General features: G+C 33.0%; 1 protein-coding gene across 4 annotated transcripts in view; it reads right to left on the bottom strand.

The window, feature by feature from the left end:
* ERO1B (endoplasmic reticulum oxidoreductase 1 beta) overlaps window positions 1-20,961 on the bottom strand; it is a 49,200-nt gene that overhangs the window by 9,557 nt on the left and 18,682 nt on the right. Inside the window, exons 4-13 of one of the 4 annotated variants that reach the window (XM_001368692.4) lie at window positions 17,797-17,838; window positions 16,765-16,847; window positions 14,023-14,096; window positions 10,391-10,511; window positions 10,233-10,279; window positions 7,987-7,998; window positions 6,349-6,375; window positions 5,292-5,384; window positions 4,571-4,817; window positions 3,321-3,390 (exon numbers count right to left, since the gene is read on the bottom strand). In XM_001368692.4, coding sequence (XP_001368729.1) covers window positions 3,321-3,390; window positions 4,571-4,817; window positions 5,292-5,384; window positions 6,349-6,375; window positions 7,987-7,998; window positions 10,233-10,279; window positions 10,391-10,511; window positions 14,023-14,096; window positions 16,765-16,847; window positions 17,797-17,838 — 816 coding nt within the window. The remainder of the gene's footprint in view (window positions 1-3,320; window positions 3,391-4,570; window positions 4,818-5,291; window positions 5,385-6,348; window positions 6,376-7,986; window positions 7,999-10,232; window positions 10,280-10,390; window positions 10,512-14,022; window positions 14,097-16,764; window positions 16,848-17,796; window positions 17,839-20,961) is intronic. The other 3 variants (XM_007481579.3, XM_007481580.3, XM_056816096.1) reach the window with 3 other exon arrangements.

Here is a 20,961-nt window from a genome sequence, read left to right as displayed (position 1 = left end):
CACTTAACTAAAAATCTTCTATTTTACAAAGTTACTAATGACTAAACATCTGCTCCTTTTTAGTCACCTCTGTTGGTTCACCTCCAGGAGTTGCTTGAGAGTCTTTGGTGATTTATGAATTCTAATGGGTTATGTGATATTATTTCAGACAGCTCTCAGATCTATCCAGCCCATTTCTCTCTTGAATTCAGGTCCCCACATCACTAATAACTACTAATTGGACATCACCAACTTGGATATAAATATCTAAAACATTCCCAAATAAGAACATGCCCAAACCTATATTTCTGCATAATTACCCCAGGTTCTCAACCTTAGAGTCATCAGTGGTTTTTTTTTCCCTTTTTCTTACTCTATGATTCTACCTACACAATATATCTTGCATTCAAAGTTCTCACACAGTTACCCCTCTAATTTAAACCCTAATCACCTCTCACCTAGATTACTACAATAAATTAACTGGCTGATCTGTTTAAGGCTCTCTCTTTTCCAAACTATCCTCATACAAAATTGCCAGTGATATTCCTAAAGGACAGACCTGATCATGACCCTTCCAGAATTCAAGAAGCTGTAGGATCACACACACAAATGTCTTTTTGGTTTTTAAAGCCCTTCACAACCTGGCTGTACTCTCCTTTTCACACTATGGTCCCAGGCAGATTGGTCTTCTTGTTAATCCTGGCCCATGACATTCTACCTACCCACTCTCTGTCCAGGCTATTCCCCTAACTGCAGAGCAAACTCCCTTTTTGCCTCTACTTTATGGAATCCTCAGTTGACTTCAAAGCCAAGTTTGAATATAACTTCCTACATGATATCTTCCTTTTTAAAATTTTTCAAAATGTATTTAGAATATTCATGATACCTTTTCTTGATCCCACCCCTCCCATCAACAATTTTATTTTGTATATCTTTGTATATACACATCATCATCATCATCTATAAACTGTGAGTTCCCCAAATATAGGAATTGTTTCATTTTTGCTTCATTATCCTCTGTACCTACAAGTTCCTTGCACATAGTAGGCACTTAATTCATGCTTGTTGGCTGTCATCATACTAAACTTATGATGTACAAAACCCAAAACCTTTTTCAGAAATACCACTAACCAGGCTTCCCTCACCTTGCACTTGTGGAATATAGTTTCTTGATTCCAAATGTAAGATTTCACATTATCCCTATGAAATTTTACCTTATTAAAATCAGTTCAATGATCTAGTCTGTCAAGTTCTTTTTAGATGACTTCATAGGCTATTCCTCTCAGCTTCGTGTCACCAATAAGTTTGATAAAGATGCCATCTATGTCTTTATCCAAGTCATGAATGAATGAGTGAAAAGTATTTATTAAGTACTTATTACATGCCATACATTATACTTAATCATTGATAGAAATGTGAAGCAGTTCAGGACAAGCAGATTCTCAAAGCATTTTATTGCATACTTCCTTCCAAAGTGACATCTATTCATGAATACTTGAACTGACCAGTTAACTAGTTCCTAATCCATTTAATCATCATATATTGCCTAGTTTCACATTTATTCTCACCTGTCCACAAAGATACAATAAAAGAGTTTATTAAGCATGTTGTTAAAAATCTGGGTAAATGGTAATTATGGCATTTTTCTGGATTTACCATTTTAGTGACCCTATTTAAAAAGTTAAAGAAGTTAATTTGGTATACTCAGAATTACCTGGAAAAAAACCTCATTTGGTTTTTTAAAATACTGCCTTGAAAAACAGCAGGCAAATTTTACTTTATTCATTCACTTATTGAAAATGTAACTTCAACTTGCATTTAAAAATAAATGTAATAGTAATGCTAACCTAAAATAAGACTTATTATTCCATTACAAAAATGCAAAAAGATACCAACCCCCACCAACTAATGACTTAGTTCCTTTGTTTAGGAAAAATGGAAGCAATTTTTCCACTCAACTTTAAATATTTTGGTGACAATATTAAAAAAGGGGACACTTATCATATATGTTGAGTACACAAAGGCAGACATTTGGAAGAACTCTGAATAGCTAAGTTAAAGTACTTATCAAAAACATGCTCTCCTTTTGCTATCACAAACAACAATTTTCTATTAGTCAATTAGTCAACAAGCAAATAAATTTAGTTTGTTAATCATGTGATAGCTAATAAAAAAAAATCTAAAAATAGGTGACAGGTGTGTTTAAAGGAAAATATTTTCCCCCCATTGGAAAGCCTCATATCTTCCAGTGCTTTCTATCAGTAGCCCATTTTAATACTAGGTTAAGGAATTTATAAAAAGAATAATGTTATAAAGAGTTCATTGGATGAAAAAATCCTATTCTTCCCTTACAGGTGTCCCTCAGCACTCTAGACATTTATAAGAATTGAGAATTATAGACATGTAATATTTACATATATATATATATATATATATATATATATAAAATCCTCTATTTTAATGCTTTTCTATTTCTAACATTCTTCTAAATGTATGGTCAGTTGGAAATATTTCCCTAGAAAAGGAATTTAAAAAATTATTAGGTAAGAGATACTGAAATCAGGAGAACGAGTTCAAATACTAACTTTTCCACTTCAGCTGTGTGATCCAAGCTGTTTCTTAACATCTACAAATCTGTTTTTTCATCTATAATGGTGGTTAGTGGGGTCAAGGTGTCTAGATTAGATGACCTTTAATAAAGTCAATTCTATCATTCAGTGAACTTTAAAATCATTGTTTATAAGTATGTTCTCATGAAAACAAAATTTACTTCATCAGAGTTTATGTTCAGATTTCTTCAACTGAATAGATACCTGGTTTAGTTCCCTTTACTTCACTTGTTTTAATGATGCTACAAACTAGCAATCATAACTTCTATTTAAACAAAAGGAGAAAAAAATTTCTTTTGGGAAAATGATATTTTATATAAGAAAATCATAATATTGGTGACTTTGAAAATGGCTAACTCAGGTCACATTATCATAGGAGAGTGCGTTTGCAATATTGCAGCTTCAAGCTTAAAATGCTCAGCTCTCCAAAATCTCTTGATCATTTAAAAAACATTTCCACATCATACTTATAAGGATAGAGTCATCAAGATGCTGGACAAACCAGAAAGTAGAAAATGAGTAAAAATAAGAAAGGAAATTTAGGAACATCTATGTATTTCCTCCTTTTCTGTTCAGCAACAATGCCACTGTATCCAATCAAAATGATTTTAGAGTAAGAAAAGTGTTTGGGAATCAAAAGAGCAAAGGTAAATAGGAACTGAAATAGGACTAATTTTAAAAAACTAATTTAAAGTTTGTTTTTAAATATTAAAGAAATATTACTGACATTACCTTTAATGATTTAGCTTCTTTTTGGTTTCCTGCAAACATGGATTTCTCATCAAAGTGCATAGGGAAGGACCTGATCAAATAACAATTTTATGGTAAAAGAAGGATGAAAATGCATACATTATAGATTAAAGTTACATAGTTTCTGCACTACAGATATTTCCAAATTCTAAAATGACTTTATGTTACTAATATCTTGGCTTATATGGCAAAGAAAAAAATGTCAATTAAGGTGTGGATTATTCAATAAAAAACTAAATCAAAATGATGGATGTTATAACAGACTGAAACAACTAAATGAAATTATGCAGTAATATATCATTAAGGAAAATGGGTGATTAAGACGAATATGGTATAAATGAAAGTATTTTAAAATTATACAAAAAACTTTACTTGGAATTTTTCTGGCTCTAGTTTCTTTTCTAAATCTCTCTCATTGTTCAGGAAATTAAATAAGGTTAAGTTTTTCAGAGAGCATTGTGCCACAATTCCATTTTATGTAGGAGGCAGAATAATGTAACAACTGGACTCAACAGAAGCCCTGATCAGTTGAGTACTGGCTCATTCATTCACTAGTGGTATAACACTGGGCAAGCCACTAACCTCCCAAAAGCAAATTTTCTTATCTGTAAAACAGAGATGACGATATTTCCATTACCTTCCAAGGCATAGCTATTATTACAATCAAATCAGTTAATGGATGTTAAGTATTTTATAACTGTGAAGTGCTATATAAATGTTAGTTATATAAAGCACACATCTTGGAGAGTTAGGGTAACTTATACCTAGCTGTGAACAAGAAAAATAACAATAAAAACAGCCTACAAAGTTAGAATAGCAATGGGTCGAACAGAAAATTGTAAGATTCAGAAAGTGAATAAAATCAAAAGCAGAAAAGGAGTGAAATTTAGTATTGATGTGAAGCATGACATTCCAGAAAAAGAATGAAATGAAAAGTTGACTCCTGGTGCTATACACAACTCAGACTTGGAGTTCTAGCTTTTAAAATAAAAGGAGCACATAATTTCTGTAATTGTGAAGTAGTTACAGCAACTGAGATGTCTAGAAACATTTTTAACTCTGTTTCCAGAAATGTTTTCATCTAATGATATTCTGATGATCCTTAAAAGTGCAATTCTGCCTTTCTTCATTGACTTTCACATTAATCTCCATTTGTTTTTTTCATTTCAATTTCAACAAGGCTATCTTTTACATACAGAAATAACTTCAAGTGAATGAGATTCAATTCTTACTTTGTATCTTGAAAGATCTCCAACAAAAGGGCTTTTGTCTTGGCATCTTCTTCTACATTTCCAGTGTAAAGGTCAACAATTGAGCGATCAAAGTATGGGGCAACCTTTGACAGAGCTCGGAGTTCAATCAAGTACAAAAAGTAGAGGTTCTTTAACCTTCTAGGACCTTCCCCTTTGGTCTCCACAGGGTCAAAGCGATGCTTAAACTCTTTGATGTTGGGTCCCCAACTAGGTTTTCCCCAGGTTTCTAAAGAGAAAGAGGTTTTTTGTTTTTTTTTTAATCATTTTTCCCTGTTTATATGGATTACCTTTAACATGGGAAGAAACATGTTTTTCTTTCTTGCTTTGCTTAAATACTGGCTTTTCATGTCTCACTCGGGCTAAACTGCAGGTGCTACTCATAGGCCTGGTCCCAGTAATGCCTGGCCCAGAAGATTTGACTTGCTATTTTAAACATGGGCTGGTTTGCTCCTCCTTTGGCATTAGGTTTAATACCCTTCCTGCTCCCAGGGGTTGGATATATTGATGCCAAATTTAGTGCAAATTCACAACACAAAGCTGCTGCAGACCAGAACTCCTCAACTTAAGAGATCTACCAACTATTAGTCTCTCTGGTAGCTAGTATTAGTCATATACTTCTATGCCCAATTCATACATTTTCCATAATTATTTTATTTAGTGTATACATAATATGAAATTCAATGTTTAAAAATCTGATTACCTTCCAAAAGATATTTTGCACACAGGTGTAAGTTGATGCTTGCATGAAGCCCAGAAATTAGTTTATAGAATACTCTTTTCTCCAGACATAAACCTACATAGGAAGACATTGGGGGGAAGGAGAAGGGAAGCATAGATATTAGAACAACTGAAACATTAACTCATATAATTTAGTTTATAGACTTCATTTAAAAAAAAAAAGGTGAACAGTGCACAATCCAAACCATTTTAGGAAGGTATTTTCTCCTCATACTTTGCATAAAAAAAACATCACCACAAAAATCCTCTGCCTTTCCTGACTTATACTCTAGCAGAATGGCCTGAGCCTAGCAAGCAGATATAGAGTTATATGAAAAAACAATCTGTATTGGGATATATGCTAAGGATGGTCAATAATAGTATATAAATACCAAAACACTTACAACACCACCCTTCATGAAGACAAAGAGAAAGTGGAAACAACATGAGTTCCCAATGACTAAGGAATAACTGAACAAATGATGGTTTAGGAATGTAATGGACTATTACTGCACTATAAGATATATATATATATATATAAGAAATTCAGATACACTGGGTGATATAGTTTTTGAAACAAAGGGAATATAGTGAAAATGATTACAATGGTATAAAATTACAAACAATAAAAGTAAGCTGAATTCTTTAACAAAAAGACCAATGTAGGTTCTAGAGAACTGAGAATGAAAAATACATTCTTTTTCTTAAGAGAAATGGGTTTGGGGTGGGAGAGGAAAACAAAATGATACAGATATTATCAGACCAGTTGCTTTGAAGATACAATTTTGCTTAAATGTTTTTCTGCTGAAGTAGAACATGTAATACTGGAAATTAGTGTGATTGAAAAAAAAAAGATACCAATAAAAAAGAAAATGGTGAGCAAAAAAAGGAATGATACAAACATGGCATTTTTGAGGAATTTTTTTAAAAACAAAGTTGTATGCTAGCCAAAAGCAGACCAACTATAATGGTAAATACTAAATATATATGAGAAAATATACAGAAGCTGCTAATGAATCATATCATTAAATTTTTTTTACCTTCCAGCCATTTGTAGAATGATTCTCCTAAAAAAAAGAGATTTTAGTTAAAACTCAATATTCAAACAGAAACCAGACTAAATTAAGATAATAGTATTTAGAGTTGGAAAAGACCTTTAATTATGTAGTCCCAACACCTTTATTTTACAGATAAGAACTCTAGAGCCCAAAGAGTTAAGTGACTTGCCCCACATAATACAGATAAGCAACTGGCAGAGCTGGATATATGAACTGAGGTTCTTTGGACTCCAGATCTAGTGCTTCAACCAAGACTATGAATAAAATCCAAATTTTAAAAATCTTCCACATCTACGGTATACAAAACACTATGCTATCTATGGGTACATACACAAGTATACTTTTGTGCAATTCCCATAAATAACTTAATTACTTAAATTGATTATGAGAATACTCCTAAATAAATGATTCCTTGAATGTATTAAAAAGCAGATAGTAAGCCTTCCAAATCATTTGATAGATTAAATAAGAGTATCCCCATCTGCCTTATCTTCTCAAAGTTTAACATCTACAATTCCTTCATATGACCCTCATATGCCTCCATCTGCAGTCATCTCATTTTCCTGGTTGATCTCTTCTGGAGGTACAATGACCTTTGGTTTCCATTAATTATATAAGACAAGAAACCAGAAATTGCCTGAGGAAGTACTCAATTATCACATTACTAATCATCAAACAGATGTTTACATCAGATTCCATATTCCAAATCTAAAAAAAGCTAAAGATGTTACAAGGAAAATCACCTATGGAAGTTACCTCTATGTTTTCTCCACTGTGACAAGGAAATCACTTTAAAAGACTGATATATATTAATTTAAGGTCGCCAAGGAATTCAGCTATGTAATTCCTTTACACCTCCCTGACTATTTCTTAAAATTTCTTAAAATCTCTATCTAGAGATATTTGTGGGGAAGAGGAGTTGTGAGAAGCTAAAGGCAGAGGCAATGCAATGCAATGATAACATTGTTTTTTATTCAACATAATATACAAAACTAGACCTTTTTTACAATCAAAATATAACAGGATAGCTTTATGTTATACTTAGAATCCTGATTTTGGGGGCTTAAAAAATTCCTTACTCATTGATAGTTACCTAATAACTAAAGTTAAAAAAAATACCACAAACACTGATTATAACAAATGTATATTGGGTAGTTAGGTAGTGCAGTGGATAGATTGCTGGGCCTAGAGTCAGTAAGACTCATCTTTGTGAGTTAAATCTGGCCTCAGACAATTACCAGCTGTGTGACCTTGGCCAAACCACAACCCTGCTTGCTTCAGATCCTCAAATGTAAAATGAACTGGAGAAGGAAATGGCAAACCACTTTAGTATCTTTGCCAAGAAAACCCCCAAAGGGGTCACAAAGAGTTGGACATGACTGAACAACAAATATGGGTGTGTACATGTATGCATGCATATACCTACATATTGACAAAACTAAGAAGATACTCTAGAAAGGAATAACTGAAACTTAGTGTTTGTTAGGCTCTCTTATGTACAGTATAATTTCAGAATAAAAAAACTAGAAGATGACAAAATCTAGCTATTTTAAAAGCATTCTCTTTACAAGCTACAGCTTCAAGTATTTTCATTTCTTAAAATATCAAATTATAACTCACCATCATCCTTTCCTGGAAAAAAAATAATATAGAAGTTATTTTAAAATATCTGAACAGTTAAAAACTCTATTCCTATATAAGTATGGGAAACAAAACATATACAATATTATGTTTTTCTAGTAACTTTAGATATAGCACAAAGTGCATGATAAGACCCTCTGAGAATAAAACATTCAGTTTATCCTGAATTACTATAGAGTCCAATGAATAAAATTTAGTCATTAAGATAATATGAATACATGAACTAAACAGCATACTAAGAGCATACTGTAATAACTCTATTGAGGGCTAGAGATACAAATAAAAATCCAAGAGATTCCCTTCCCTCAAGGAGTTTACCTTCTAACAGAGAGAATACATATTCACCAAATATATACATAGTATATTATATGAGTGAAAATATTTTCAAGTCAAATCACATGGGCTAAATGGTCTTGTAGGGAGTCAACACTTACAATCCTGGTAAAATTAAAGACCACACATCACCTTACTATCTATCTACCATTATACCCTCCAGAATCCTGTCATTGCCAAATAATCTGAATCCCTGGGACCATTGGGCTTTTCTATCCTTTTTGCAGCATAATCATCCTTTATAGTATCTCCCCAGTTAGAATCTGAACTCCTTGATATCAGTGAATATATCTTGTTTTTCTCTTTGAATCTAAGGCTTGCATTAGAGTGCTTGGCATATAGTGAGTACTTAACAAATGTTTTTTTAAAAGTTGAGTGAATCCTTGAATAGAGATGTACAATAGTTAATTAAAAAGATGATAAAATGTCATTAACTGATGCTACTGAGTAGAAGGACAGGTAAAAAAAAAGATGTCTATATATCAATATAGACATGCCTCAACCCAGAATACTGTCCTTTTTCTTTATCTTCACTTTCCTATGCCTTATCTGCTTCGTGGCTCTCTTACTAGCCTCATTTGTCTCTTTCAATGTGAAATGCTCTTCCCCCATATCTTTGTTTCTTGTCTCTGCCTCTTTTCTCCATTCCTTTTTTTTTTCCTAGTTCCTTACCTGATAACAAAAGGGAATGAAAATAAACTTTTGAGAACTTACTGCCTTTATTCAATGACGTTTTACATTACTTGTTCTTAAATTTAAAAGCAAATACTTAAATGTTTATATTTAAGAAACAAAATAACAAAATTAATTTCCTTTTTACTTCTTGAAACCCTTAATTTCTACCACCTCAAGATGCAAATCAAAACAATTCTCAGGTATCAACTCACCTAGCAGTAGATGTGACAGTAAAGGAAAATAATAAATGTTGGAGGGTATATGGCAAAATTGGGACACAACTGAATTGCTGGTGAAGTTGTGAATTGATCTAAACATTCTGGAAGGCAATTTGGCATTATGTCCAAAGGGCTTTAAAAAAACGCATACTTTTTGACACAGTAATACCACTACTAGGTCTGCATCCCAAAGAGATTTTTTTTTTAAATGGGAAAGGTTCTATTTGTACAAGCATATTTACAGCTGCACTTTTCGTGGTGGCAAAGAATTGGAAATTAGAGATGTTCCTCAATTGGGGAATATTATTGTGTTATAAGGAATGATGAATTGATGGATTTCTATAAGAACTGGAAAGACCTATGTGATCTTATGTAGAGTGAAATAAGCAGAACCAGGAGAACATCACACACAGTAACTGAAATACTGTGGGATGATCAAATGTGATAGACTTTGCTACTGATAATGCAATGATCCAGGACAATTTTGAAAGATTTATGAGAAAGAATGCTATCCACAGCTAGAAAAAGAACTGTTGGAGTATAAATGCAGAAGAAAACATATGCTCTATCACTTGTTTATATGGATATATAAGTTGGGGTTCTGGTTTTAAAAGATGAATAATATGGGAAAAAAGTTTTCGAGTGATTATATATGTATAACCCAGGGAAACTGCTTGTCAACTCCGGGAGGTAGGAAGCAAGAAGGGACGGAGACAACACAAATTATGTAACTTCAGAAAACTTAATGATAATTTTTAAAAAAGTTTTTTCAAGATATTATCTATTTACTATGAAAAAAATTGGCCCTTTAACAATTTTTCTTATTCATAGATTTATTTTTTATTCTATTTATGTTGTGTAGTCATACTATAAACTCATGCTAAAAAGTATTCACTGAATGCATATCTGGATGATATAGTTTTTATCCATGCAGTAGAAAGGAAAATTTGGTTAAAAAAGGATTTTGAAGGTAATCCTAAGATATTTTTTAAAACTCACCCCAGCTGGGTGCCAGTGGATTCAAAGGACGATACACAGATCGAGGCCTGAAAGAAATTTTTAAAATTGAGTTTTGGGGTGGCAAGGTGTGCCATTTTCAAAACATACACATACACATACAAATAACTACCCTCCCTTCCCCATTCCTTGACCATTACTTGAAACAATTTTCTTCATAGATGCTATTCCACACTCTCCATGCAGAGGGCCCTTTGTATCCAGTGTAACGTTCTGGGTTCAGCAACAGATCCACATACTGGACAGCTGGAGATCTCTCATCTGAACAGGAAATGATTCTGAATCATAAATCTCATCTCACCCCTTGTTTAAAACTTAGGATAATAAAGAACAACCAAACCATACGTCAAAGGAATGCTAAATGTTTAAAATGCGTCATAAGAAATGCACGACTATGATAAAGAAGCATGCTTATGACATAATTTAATGATAAGGAAAAAATTCACTACTTTCCTCTAGAATTTGTGTTATCATAATTCTCTTTAATTGTGTAATATTCCCTCTAATTGTATAATATTCCCTCCTCTCATATGACATTTTTTTCTTAAACCCTTACCTTCCATTGTAGAATCAATACTAAGTATTGGTTCCAAGGCAGAGGAGTGGTAAGGGTTAGGCAATGGGGGGGTTAAGTGACTTGCCCAGGGTCACACAGCTGGGAAGTGCCTGAGGCCAGATTTGAACCTCCTATCTCTGGGCCTGGCTCTCAATCCACTGAGCCACTCAGCTGCCCCCAATCCTATAGGCTGAAGTGTTGACAGAAAAATTTTAGCTTTATATATTTTTATTGATGTGAAAAATAGGAGCAGAGTTTTCCAGGTTAATCTTCCACTTAAACCTTGAAAACATCATTGAAATTATTACATCTGGCAAAGCCATAGACAGAGATCAAGCAGCATTAGGTTGCTAGAGTATAAAAACTGTATGAATCTGAGAAAAAAACTGAATTATAGAGGCAAAAAGAGATGCATTGTTTGGAGATCCCCTGCCTAGGGAAGGGTGTGCAAGGTTTCCCTCAGGAAAGAACACGCATACTACTCTTGAACCTGCATGATGGAATGTAGGAAGAAACTGAACTTGCACAGACCAAAGCATTTGTGAAGCAGTACATAGGATTGGGGCAGCTAGGTAGTTTAGTAGATAGAGAACCAGGACCAGAGATGGGAGTTCCTGGGTTCAAATTTAGCCTCCAACACTTCCCAGATGTGTGACCCTGGGCAAGTCTCTTAACCCCTACTTCCTAGTCCTTACCACTCTTTTGCCTTGGAACCAATTCTTATTAGTATTGATCCTAAGGTGGAAGGTAAGAATTTTATTTTTAAAAATGTACATAAGATTGAAAAGGTCTATGACAGATAGAACCTACTTTAATTTTTTATATTTATATAAATATGCAATATAGTTTTATATTTTTCCATTTAGATGTATACATGCCTAAATAGGTAATCTAAGATATTTAGCTTGTGTGGTCTAAACAATAAATACTTATTAAAAGTTTACTATTGTTATTATTAAATTTTGCCTCTTTCTCTTTGGGCTTATTCACTAAATTTATGACTGTCCAGAAGACTATAATTCAAATCTACCTAAATGTTCAATTTAAAATAAAATTTCAGTGGCAGATGTTACTGATTTCCCCTCCTTGAAATGATACAATCAAGTGATTTTGAAGTGATTTACATCAAAATAGGTAGAAAAAAATTTCACAACTTGGAAAAAAAATCCTTCACATTTCAAATACACACTATTTGTCTTTAAAATTAAGCAGTATATTCATTCAAAATAAACATTAATAGGATACTTGGGATTTTCAGAGGAGTGCAATAGGCTCTCCTTGAGGAGCTTAAAATCTAATTTTGGGGAACAAACATAGATATATACAAAGCTAGAGAATATTGATAAGAACAAAGCAACAAACAATAGATAAGTTTAAGCAGCAAAAACAGTACTCTCTCTTGCCTTTTTAAAGCTTGGCTACATCCTGAACACTACACAGTTGAACCATAAGAATAAACAAACAATATTCATAAGCATCTAGCCTTAGAGATTCATTAACTTGTCTTCCTTTGCTCTTCAACTGACACCCTAATTTAGTGTGGATACTGTATGCTAAGTCAAAAGGTAAATATGAAACTTAATCCATGGTTTCCAGGAGATCAGTGGTCCTTCTGAGAGGACTTAGGAAAATCATAATTATAATAAAACTCTATAACATGTTCATTGTTACCTGGGTTCATCTATATATTATTAAAGTGTTAAATCATCTCTCAGTTGTTATTAAAATAAATACAATAAAAACAAGGTGGGTACTATTCCTATTTCCAACACTAGCACTATAGATAGGGTTTCACTACTGTTAACATGTATGTTCAGTAGAGATACCTACAAATTATCCATCAGGCACTGTACAACTATAGAGAACAGCTCTATAGTCATCTAACATTTCTTAGCAAAGAAAATTAGAATAACAGCTACTAGTTAACAACTAAAGAATGTACAATACTGCAGCTATCTATCATCTATATTATATGTTAATATAATTAAAATATATACTATATATTATAACTATCTATTATTGTAGTATAATACTACACTATCTAGATATTCAATAGAACATATTCATAAGGATTTTTTAAAGTTTAGGTTTAACAGAAATTACCAATTCTCAAATCTAGCATTTTTCTTTATTAAATTACTTGAAGCATCTATTACATAACATATTGTAATCTTACAAACTGTGCTGTGAATTGGGCTCTTATGTGTTCATACTTATACTAAAACTCTTCCTCCTTTCCTCTTCCATATTTAGAAAACAGCATAATCACTGTATAAGCTCTCGGTGAACATTCACTCATCTAGAACCATAAAGTCATTCAGTAATCCCTTATTACAGTACTTTTATATTATATGAAGACTCAACAAACTGTCTCATGTAGGTTTAAATTTAAATTTACTTTTATCCTTCAGAAGATTCTGGAGCAGTGGTTCTCAACCTCTCAATTTGTAACAATGAAAATACATAATGAATATCAGGTATTTACATTCTGAATCATAACTGTAGCAAAATTACAGTTCTGAAGTAGCCACCAAAATAATTTTTTGGTTTGGGGTCACCGCAACATGAGGAACTGTATTGTGGGGTCATGGCATTAGAAAGGTTGAAAACCACTGTTCTGGAGGAAAGGACAAAGACTATACTATTTTCTGAGGGTTGAATCCATATAACATGTGGATTTACATTTTTACTTTAAACACATTTTATTTTTATTTTGTTAATTATTTCCCAATGATATTTCCCTTGGGTTCATGCATAACTCAGGAGTGTTGGGGGGAACATACAGCCATCACTGAGCTTGATAGCTCTGATTTAGGGAATGTGGAGAGAAACTACACGTAATTTTCATAATATCGAGAAAAGCTAGATGAAGATGCTTCCTCGACCAATGCAGGCTGGCATTTCTCTGAAGCTTACTCTCTTAAAAGAGCTGCTTAAACCATCTGATTTTGATTTTTTTTTCCTGTAGGTATTAAGTCAAATAAACTATTAAGTATTAAAAAAAAAAGAGCTGCTTAAGGCAATGAGAGGTTAAGTGACTTGTGAGGGTAAATCAGCCATTAGGGATCAAAGGAGAGACCTGAATTCAACTTTTCTTGGCTCCAAGAATGAACAGTTTTCTATCCACTACACCATATGACCTCTGCTTTTAATCATATACTTTTAAAAAGAAAATTGAATTTGACATAACTTAAATAGGCCTATTTATTTTATTACCATCAAGTTCACAAAAGTGGTCCTGTGAATCATCATATCTTGCCCAATCAATGAAAGCTTCTTTACTTTGATTACTATAGGGAAGAAATTGAAAGAAAAATTATTAAATTTTTATTTGAAATTTTCCTTCTCTCTCTATAAGATTTCTTAATATAATTCTAAAAAGGCAATGTCAAGCTACAACAATTAGTTGGCATGTGATAAACTTAGGTAGTAATAATATAGAAGATTTAATTAAAATGTTTTTTACATAAAAATATAGTAATAAAAACTTTTATAATATAAAAAAAAACTTCTAGTATTCAAGAGCTACAATAAAAACATCACTGGCACCAACTAATAATATACTTTAACCAGCAGATTTCATTTCACAACATACATAACACAATTCCTACCTAACTATCCCCTCTTTAGTCTCCTTTTCTAGATTATCAACCCTAAGATGGCCCCAAATTGTGGATATTCTCCAAGGTTTCATCTTAGCTAGGTTCTATTCTCTTCTTCACTTATTGAAGAGATTCTATATTAAAGAATTCCCAGGGGTTGGCTATCATTTCTATGCAAATGACTCAAAGGTCTAAATATCCAGCTCTAGTCTCTTCCCTGGGCTTCAGTCTACTCCATCACCAATTACCTATAAGACACTTCAAAAATGGATGCCCCAGAAACCATCTTAAATTCATTTCAATAAGTCTAAAAATGTATTCATTGTTTTTTCTTCCAAAGCCTAGTCTTTTTCAAAATTCCCCATTTCTGTTAATGGCATTATCATCCTTTTAATAGTATAATTCATTCTGCCTCAATCCACATATCCAATTAGTTGCCAAATCTTGCTGCTTATATCTTCACAATATTCTCCTGCCTCCAAATCCTTCTTTCTACTCACACAGCAACCACCTTACTTCAGGCCCTCAATCACCTCTCATTACTGTTTCAGCCTCTTAATTTGTCTCCCTCCTGCCTGAAATCTGACCTCACTCTAATCCAGCCTTGTGCCCATCTTCACAACAAACTTCAGTGGATTCATAATGCTTCTAAAATAAAATATAAGTTCCTCTATTCAGCTATTAAAGCTCTATACAGCCTTGTCTCAATCTAAATTTCCAACCTTGGTAGATATTACTCCCCCCACATTCTACAATCCAGCCAAATTGGTTTTCTTTCTTCTTTACTTGTGAAATTCTATCTATAAATCTTTGTACCCACCATTGTTTTCTCCAATCTTGGAACATATTCTCTCCCTACTTATGCCTCAGAATCTAACTTTTCCTTTAAGATGAATATTTTAGCTAATATTCTGCATGAAGTCTTTCCTGATTCTGACTGCTGGTGCCTTTCCTCCAAATCTACCTGGTATATAAACACTTTGCATATATTTATATTTACTAGCCTCACATTTATGCTGTATATATTTTTAAGTGTTCTTATCTCCCCCATTAGAACTCCCCCTAAGCTCATTAGAATAGGGATTCTTTATATTTGTATCCTTTGTATCTAATAAATGGCAGCAAATGATACCTAAAAAAGTCTGGCATTTTGCAGAACACCATCCTTTCATTTTTCCCAGGTTCATCACATTATTTTCCTTGACTTCTTGAGCTTCCTTACCCAACATATCTAATTTGTTGTCAAATCTTGCTGTTTTTACCTCTGCAATCATTCTCATCTGACCCCCTCTCTCTATGCACAACTAACACCATTGTTTAGATCCTCAGTATCAATCATTTGGATTATTGCAACAGCATCCTAATTAATTGGTCTCCCAGCCTTGAGTCTCACCCTATTTCAGTCTATCATAAATACTGCTAAAATAGTTTTCCTCAGATGTAGATGTAACCTCCCTATTATCTCTTAAGATAAATTAAATATTCCTTCACTTAATTTCTGAATCACTTCATATTCTGGCCCAACATATCTTTACACTGGACATTATTCCCCCTCTCACACTACCACATCTAGCCAAACTGGCCTTCTCTTTTTCACCTATGACACTCATCTTGATGCCACACCTTTGTCCTGTCGTCCCCTTTACCTTGACTGCATTCTCTCTTCACTTCTATCTCAGCAAGTTGCTAGCATATCACTCCTAAATTACTTTACATTCATTTACTTTAAGTTTATTCAGAATACACTATTTATAAGTTTATAACTTCCCAATTAGAATGTAAACTCTTTGTATCTGTAACCCTAACATCCATCATGGTGCCTGACACATAGTAGACACCTATATTCTTTTTGATTGTTCTATTTGTTTTGTTGCTCTGCCAACTCTAAATTCTAGTGGCTTAATACTTCAAAATTTAATATTTATTAGTTTCTTCTTCCTTTTTACCTGTTAAAACTCTCTTGCTAGTTGCCATTTTGTTCCATTTGTGAACTGTACACACTAATTTGGCTGGCTTCTCAAGCCACTAATGACCTTGAATCAGGCTACTGCTGCCACCTATTGGTCCCAGTGAAACTGGCAGGCTCCTTTATAATTCTGGACCTTTTCAGCTAACCTAAACATTAATTCATATTTTAATTATAACACACATGTATACATGTGTTCATACACACAAACAACTCAAAGGAAGCTGTTAAGTATTTTGTAATCTCTCCCACCATTTAAAAATATTAGTTGGCGCTTTACTGGGAGTCTTAATTAGAGCTTGACAAAAATTCTTGTATACACCTCAAGAAAAATAGATTTCTAATATAAAAATTAAAAGAATATTAGCTCTTTTTGATGCTACAACTTGCCTCAATGTGCTGTTAACTGCTCCCAGCTTATTAGCTTGTTCACAGTCTTCTATTTCTTTGGTATTATTTGCTGCTTTTGAATACTGCAATAAAATTCATAGTTAAGTTTAGCAATAATTATTATATATATTTTCAAATAAATTTAAAGTTTATTTAGGCAAAATAAATTTACTAATGTAAAGAATGATGGGATTGAGTTTAGTGTCATGCTAAAAGAAAAATCTCTGAACAAAGTTAATATAACATGCCTGCAAGAGAATATAACCTGACAAAAAATTTATCTTGCTAATCCTGTCAGCTGATATAGTTCTGGTCCATTAAAAAAATATTGTTCACAATTTAGTGAATGTCTATATTACAGAGGTTTGGGTGGAGGATATTCTACTATGGGAGAAAATTAAAATTGCATGCCCTCAAATAGATATCCATTTGGAAAATGGGAAAAAAAGTAAACATTTAGGAATTCTCAAAAAAAAAAAAGCCTATACATTATATCCATTTGAAGACTATTTTGCTCAAAGGATAGTGACAACTTTGATTGCAACTTAGCCTTTGAAACAAAAGGTGGATTAATTGCTACTGGAATCTAGAAAATGCCTGGATGAAATGGGTTACCTACCTACTGAGTTGGCAGGGTACAAAATGTTTTCCAGGGACAAATTGGGTAGCATTGAGTTCAGCAAAAGGCAGTAATCCTTTCAAGGGGTATCATAAAGTCAAGCCTGAGTAATTTCAAAAAGCCTATACTATTTTTAAGGAAATAAGGCAAACAGCATACTACTTGGACTTAATATCACCACTGCTTACAAAGAGTTCGTTTTGTGGGACAGAATTACTCTTGCTGAAATTCCATGGTTTGTCTGTGTCAGTCTCCTTGTAAGATGTAACAGGAACATGAAGCAAAACTTCTCTCTACTCTCTATTAACTTTGCAAATTCCAAGTTGTCACTATTAAGATAAGTGGATAAGTGACAGATTTTACTCAATGAAAAAAAAAACCTGTATTAGTAAAGAGGAAAAAAAATTACTTACCTTATTAGAATTCCCAGCTTTAATTCCCATTGGAACTTTACTCTTAAAAGGGAAAAAAAATAGCAGTATATTCAATTCTTATATATTTTTAAAAAATAAATTTGGTTCAAGTTTATCAATATTAACTGATCCTAAATTCACAAAACATCTTTTTTCAAGAGGGATGAAATTTATATTCATTCTAATGGTGCTCTACCATCATCCTCTGAAGTGGGAGGTAATATGCAGTATTGTTTCTCATTTTAAAATTACACATTAGATAGGTATGTAAATTACATATTCAAGGAAATAAAATAGTCACAGAAAGACTAGGGATTCTAATTTAGTGCCTTGGGTTCTTTCTGGTAGGCTACCAGTCTCATATTTTAATTACATGAACTCACTGGCTTTATTTATAAATATTAAGTTTCTTAACAAAAGGTTGAATTATTTAAACTACCTCTCAAACTATTTGAAATCTAAAGAAGCTGAAAGTTTCTTAAGTATATTTTATTTAGAGCTATTAAGTATAGGAAACTCTCAGTGAGGAAACCCCCTCTACCAATAGAAATTAGCTAATATTGTACAACTTTTAGAAGGTTATCTGGGATACTAAGAGATTAAGTAACTTGGTGAGGCATCATCCAATTAATATATATTTAAAGCAGGATTTGGACCAAGACCTTTCTAAATCTGAAACTAGCACTCCATCTATTAAGTTGTGTTGCCTGTTCTATTTGTATTTATACATATTTTATTCCTAGATATTTTTTGCTGTATGAAATTGGATATTTTAGCTGGTACTGGTGGTCTCAACTTAGTAATTTATCAAACAAAACTATAATTTACTAACTAAAAAGCAAATTTTATAAAGAATAAAGAAAATTTTCTGAAAACTGAATCAAGTACATTTTCGTTCCAAGACTTCTTTATAAAGCTAGAATGACAGTTTTTAGTCTCAAGAACAACTCTATGAATTACAACTAATTTCCCAAATATTACAACTTTTAACTAAATTTTAATGCTGTTGAGAAGGCAGAGCAGCAAGATCAAGTACAGCAAGCTAATCCTCCAAACTTCTCCAGAGATCTAGAAAATGCACCACATCAAAATCTCATGGGGAAATCCAAGAAAAGTCACTAGGAGTCATTTTTTAAGAAATTCCAGCCCAGACTGGAATAGGCAGACAGAAAAGTCTGTGGATATGGGGGTTGGGATCTGGCCAGGAGTGTAGGAACCTGCAGAGCACTAAAGCTCAAGGGAGAGGCTCTCAAGAGAAGGCCCCAAATCTATAACAAGACATTGAAAGCAGGTGCTCACCCAGGTGCTATAAACAAGATTAGATGCCATCAAGCAATTTTATTACATAACACTGCCCAGTCCTGGGACAGTGGCATAAGATAGTAGGGAGAGATTAAAGGCTTTATGCAGAATACCATGAGAGAAACAAATTTAGAAGCAAGCAGCAGTGTAGTTCTAACTGGAATAACAGAAAAGAGTCTCAGTTCTAGCTTCTAGCATAGTCTGCAAAGGAATAATGATAGTAGGAATTCCAGATAAAAGGAAGAGTTCAGCAACAATGTAATATAGCTCAGACCCAAACCCAGGTCAAGAACTATGTTGACTCGGTCCACAACAAATTGATGTTATCTCAACTGTATCATCACTACAGCTAGTGTTGGCAATCCTAAATGGATTCCTTATTGGACTCGCTGTTACTCTTCATATTTCTTCTTAAACCTCTCACAAGATTCCAACATCTTGGCTGAGGTCTCACCTTATAGCTTACTAAGAAAATTGAGGTCATTCTCTATAAATTCCCTGTTTTCCCCTTCAATACACAATCCTTTCACCACATCCCTCATTATCCCTTCCTTTATTCCAGTCTCTGATAAAGAGATTCACCTGGGTGAGAAGGGGCATCAAAAGTTTTTATATTTGATCCTGTTAAGTAGCCACTGGAATTTATTGATTAGGAGGGTAAGCTGGTCAGATCTATGCTTCAGAAAGATCACTATGACAGTCTCTTTTTAGCTAAAATTCTAGAACAAAGTGGACACTTCCCCTCAGGGTTCCTATAATTGGATTAATAGAAGTCAGATAAAAACATTAAAAGCACATTTTAAAATACATCTTTCAAGATAACTCTGGAGAAAAGAATTGGAGGCAATAAGTTTTCTAAGTGGTCTGTGTACCTCACTGAATATTTATACTCATCTTTTCCTATTTTTACAGCAAACAAACTGAATCTGAGAGAAAAATTACAGAAAGCAAAAACTGGACCATATCTTTTTAGCTAAGGTTGAAAGGAAAAGAAATTACCAGTTTGTGATAAGACAGGAAAAGGCAAACTCTAAAATGTGTTTATTGTTAATTAACTTTGCACATTTTAGCAAAATTTTGGGTGTTCTTATTCAATTTCATTATCTAATTAAAATTTCTTTTCAAATTGAATATAAGAACCAGATGTCACTACATAAAAATTTTCTTTTATACATAAAATATGTTAACTTTGTAGATTAAATCACGAGGCTAATAGCCAAAATTACTTGGAAACAAACAAAATTATTATGAAGAAACAACAAAGAAAACAATAATGAAGAAACAGCAAAGAAAACAACAATGAAGAAAATGAAGAAATGTTCTTAGGAACAAAAGAGGAAATTAGATATTGAAAGAATCCATTGATCATCTCTTGAAAGAAATCCAAAATTTTTAAAATCTCAGGAAAATCATATCCAATTTCTAGAACTCCAAAGCCAAAGAACAAAATATTGCGAGCAGCCAGAAAATTAAAAAATAATAATAATAATAATAATTCAGATGCTGTGGAACCACAGGACCTAGAAGCTTCTACATTAAAAAATGGGAAGGCCTGGAGTATGATATTCCTCAAAGCAAAAAAAAGATCACCTGCCCAGTAAAACTAGGCATAATACACTGGGGGGTGGGGTGGGGGTGGGGGGTAAGAAATGGATAAAATGGATATTTAATCAAATAGAGAACTTCCAGGCATTCCTAAATTACCAGATACTAAAAAGAAAAAATTTGGTAAGAATAAACCTCAGGTCAAATATAACTGATATGAATTCAAAATGACTTTATTAAGCTTGTATTTTTTTTGAGGGAGGGTATAGGAGTGTGAATATGGAAGTTTAAAAATGAAGCAAGTCATGTTCTCACATA

The sequence above is a fragment of the Monodelphis domestica genome, chromosome 2 (assembly GCF_027887165.1).
Source record: "Monodelphis domestica isolate mMonDom1 chromosome 2, mMonDom1.pri, whole genome shotgun sequence".
Lineage (NCBI taxonomy): Eukaryota > Metazoa > Chordata > Mammalia > Didelphimorphia > Didelphidae > Monodelphis > Monodelphis domestica.
The sequence above is the reverse complement of the archived record's forward strand: the minus strand, read 5'-3'. Positions and strand labels throughout refer to the sequence as shown.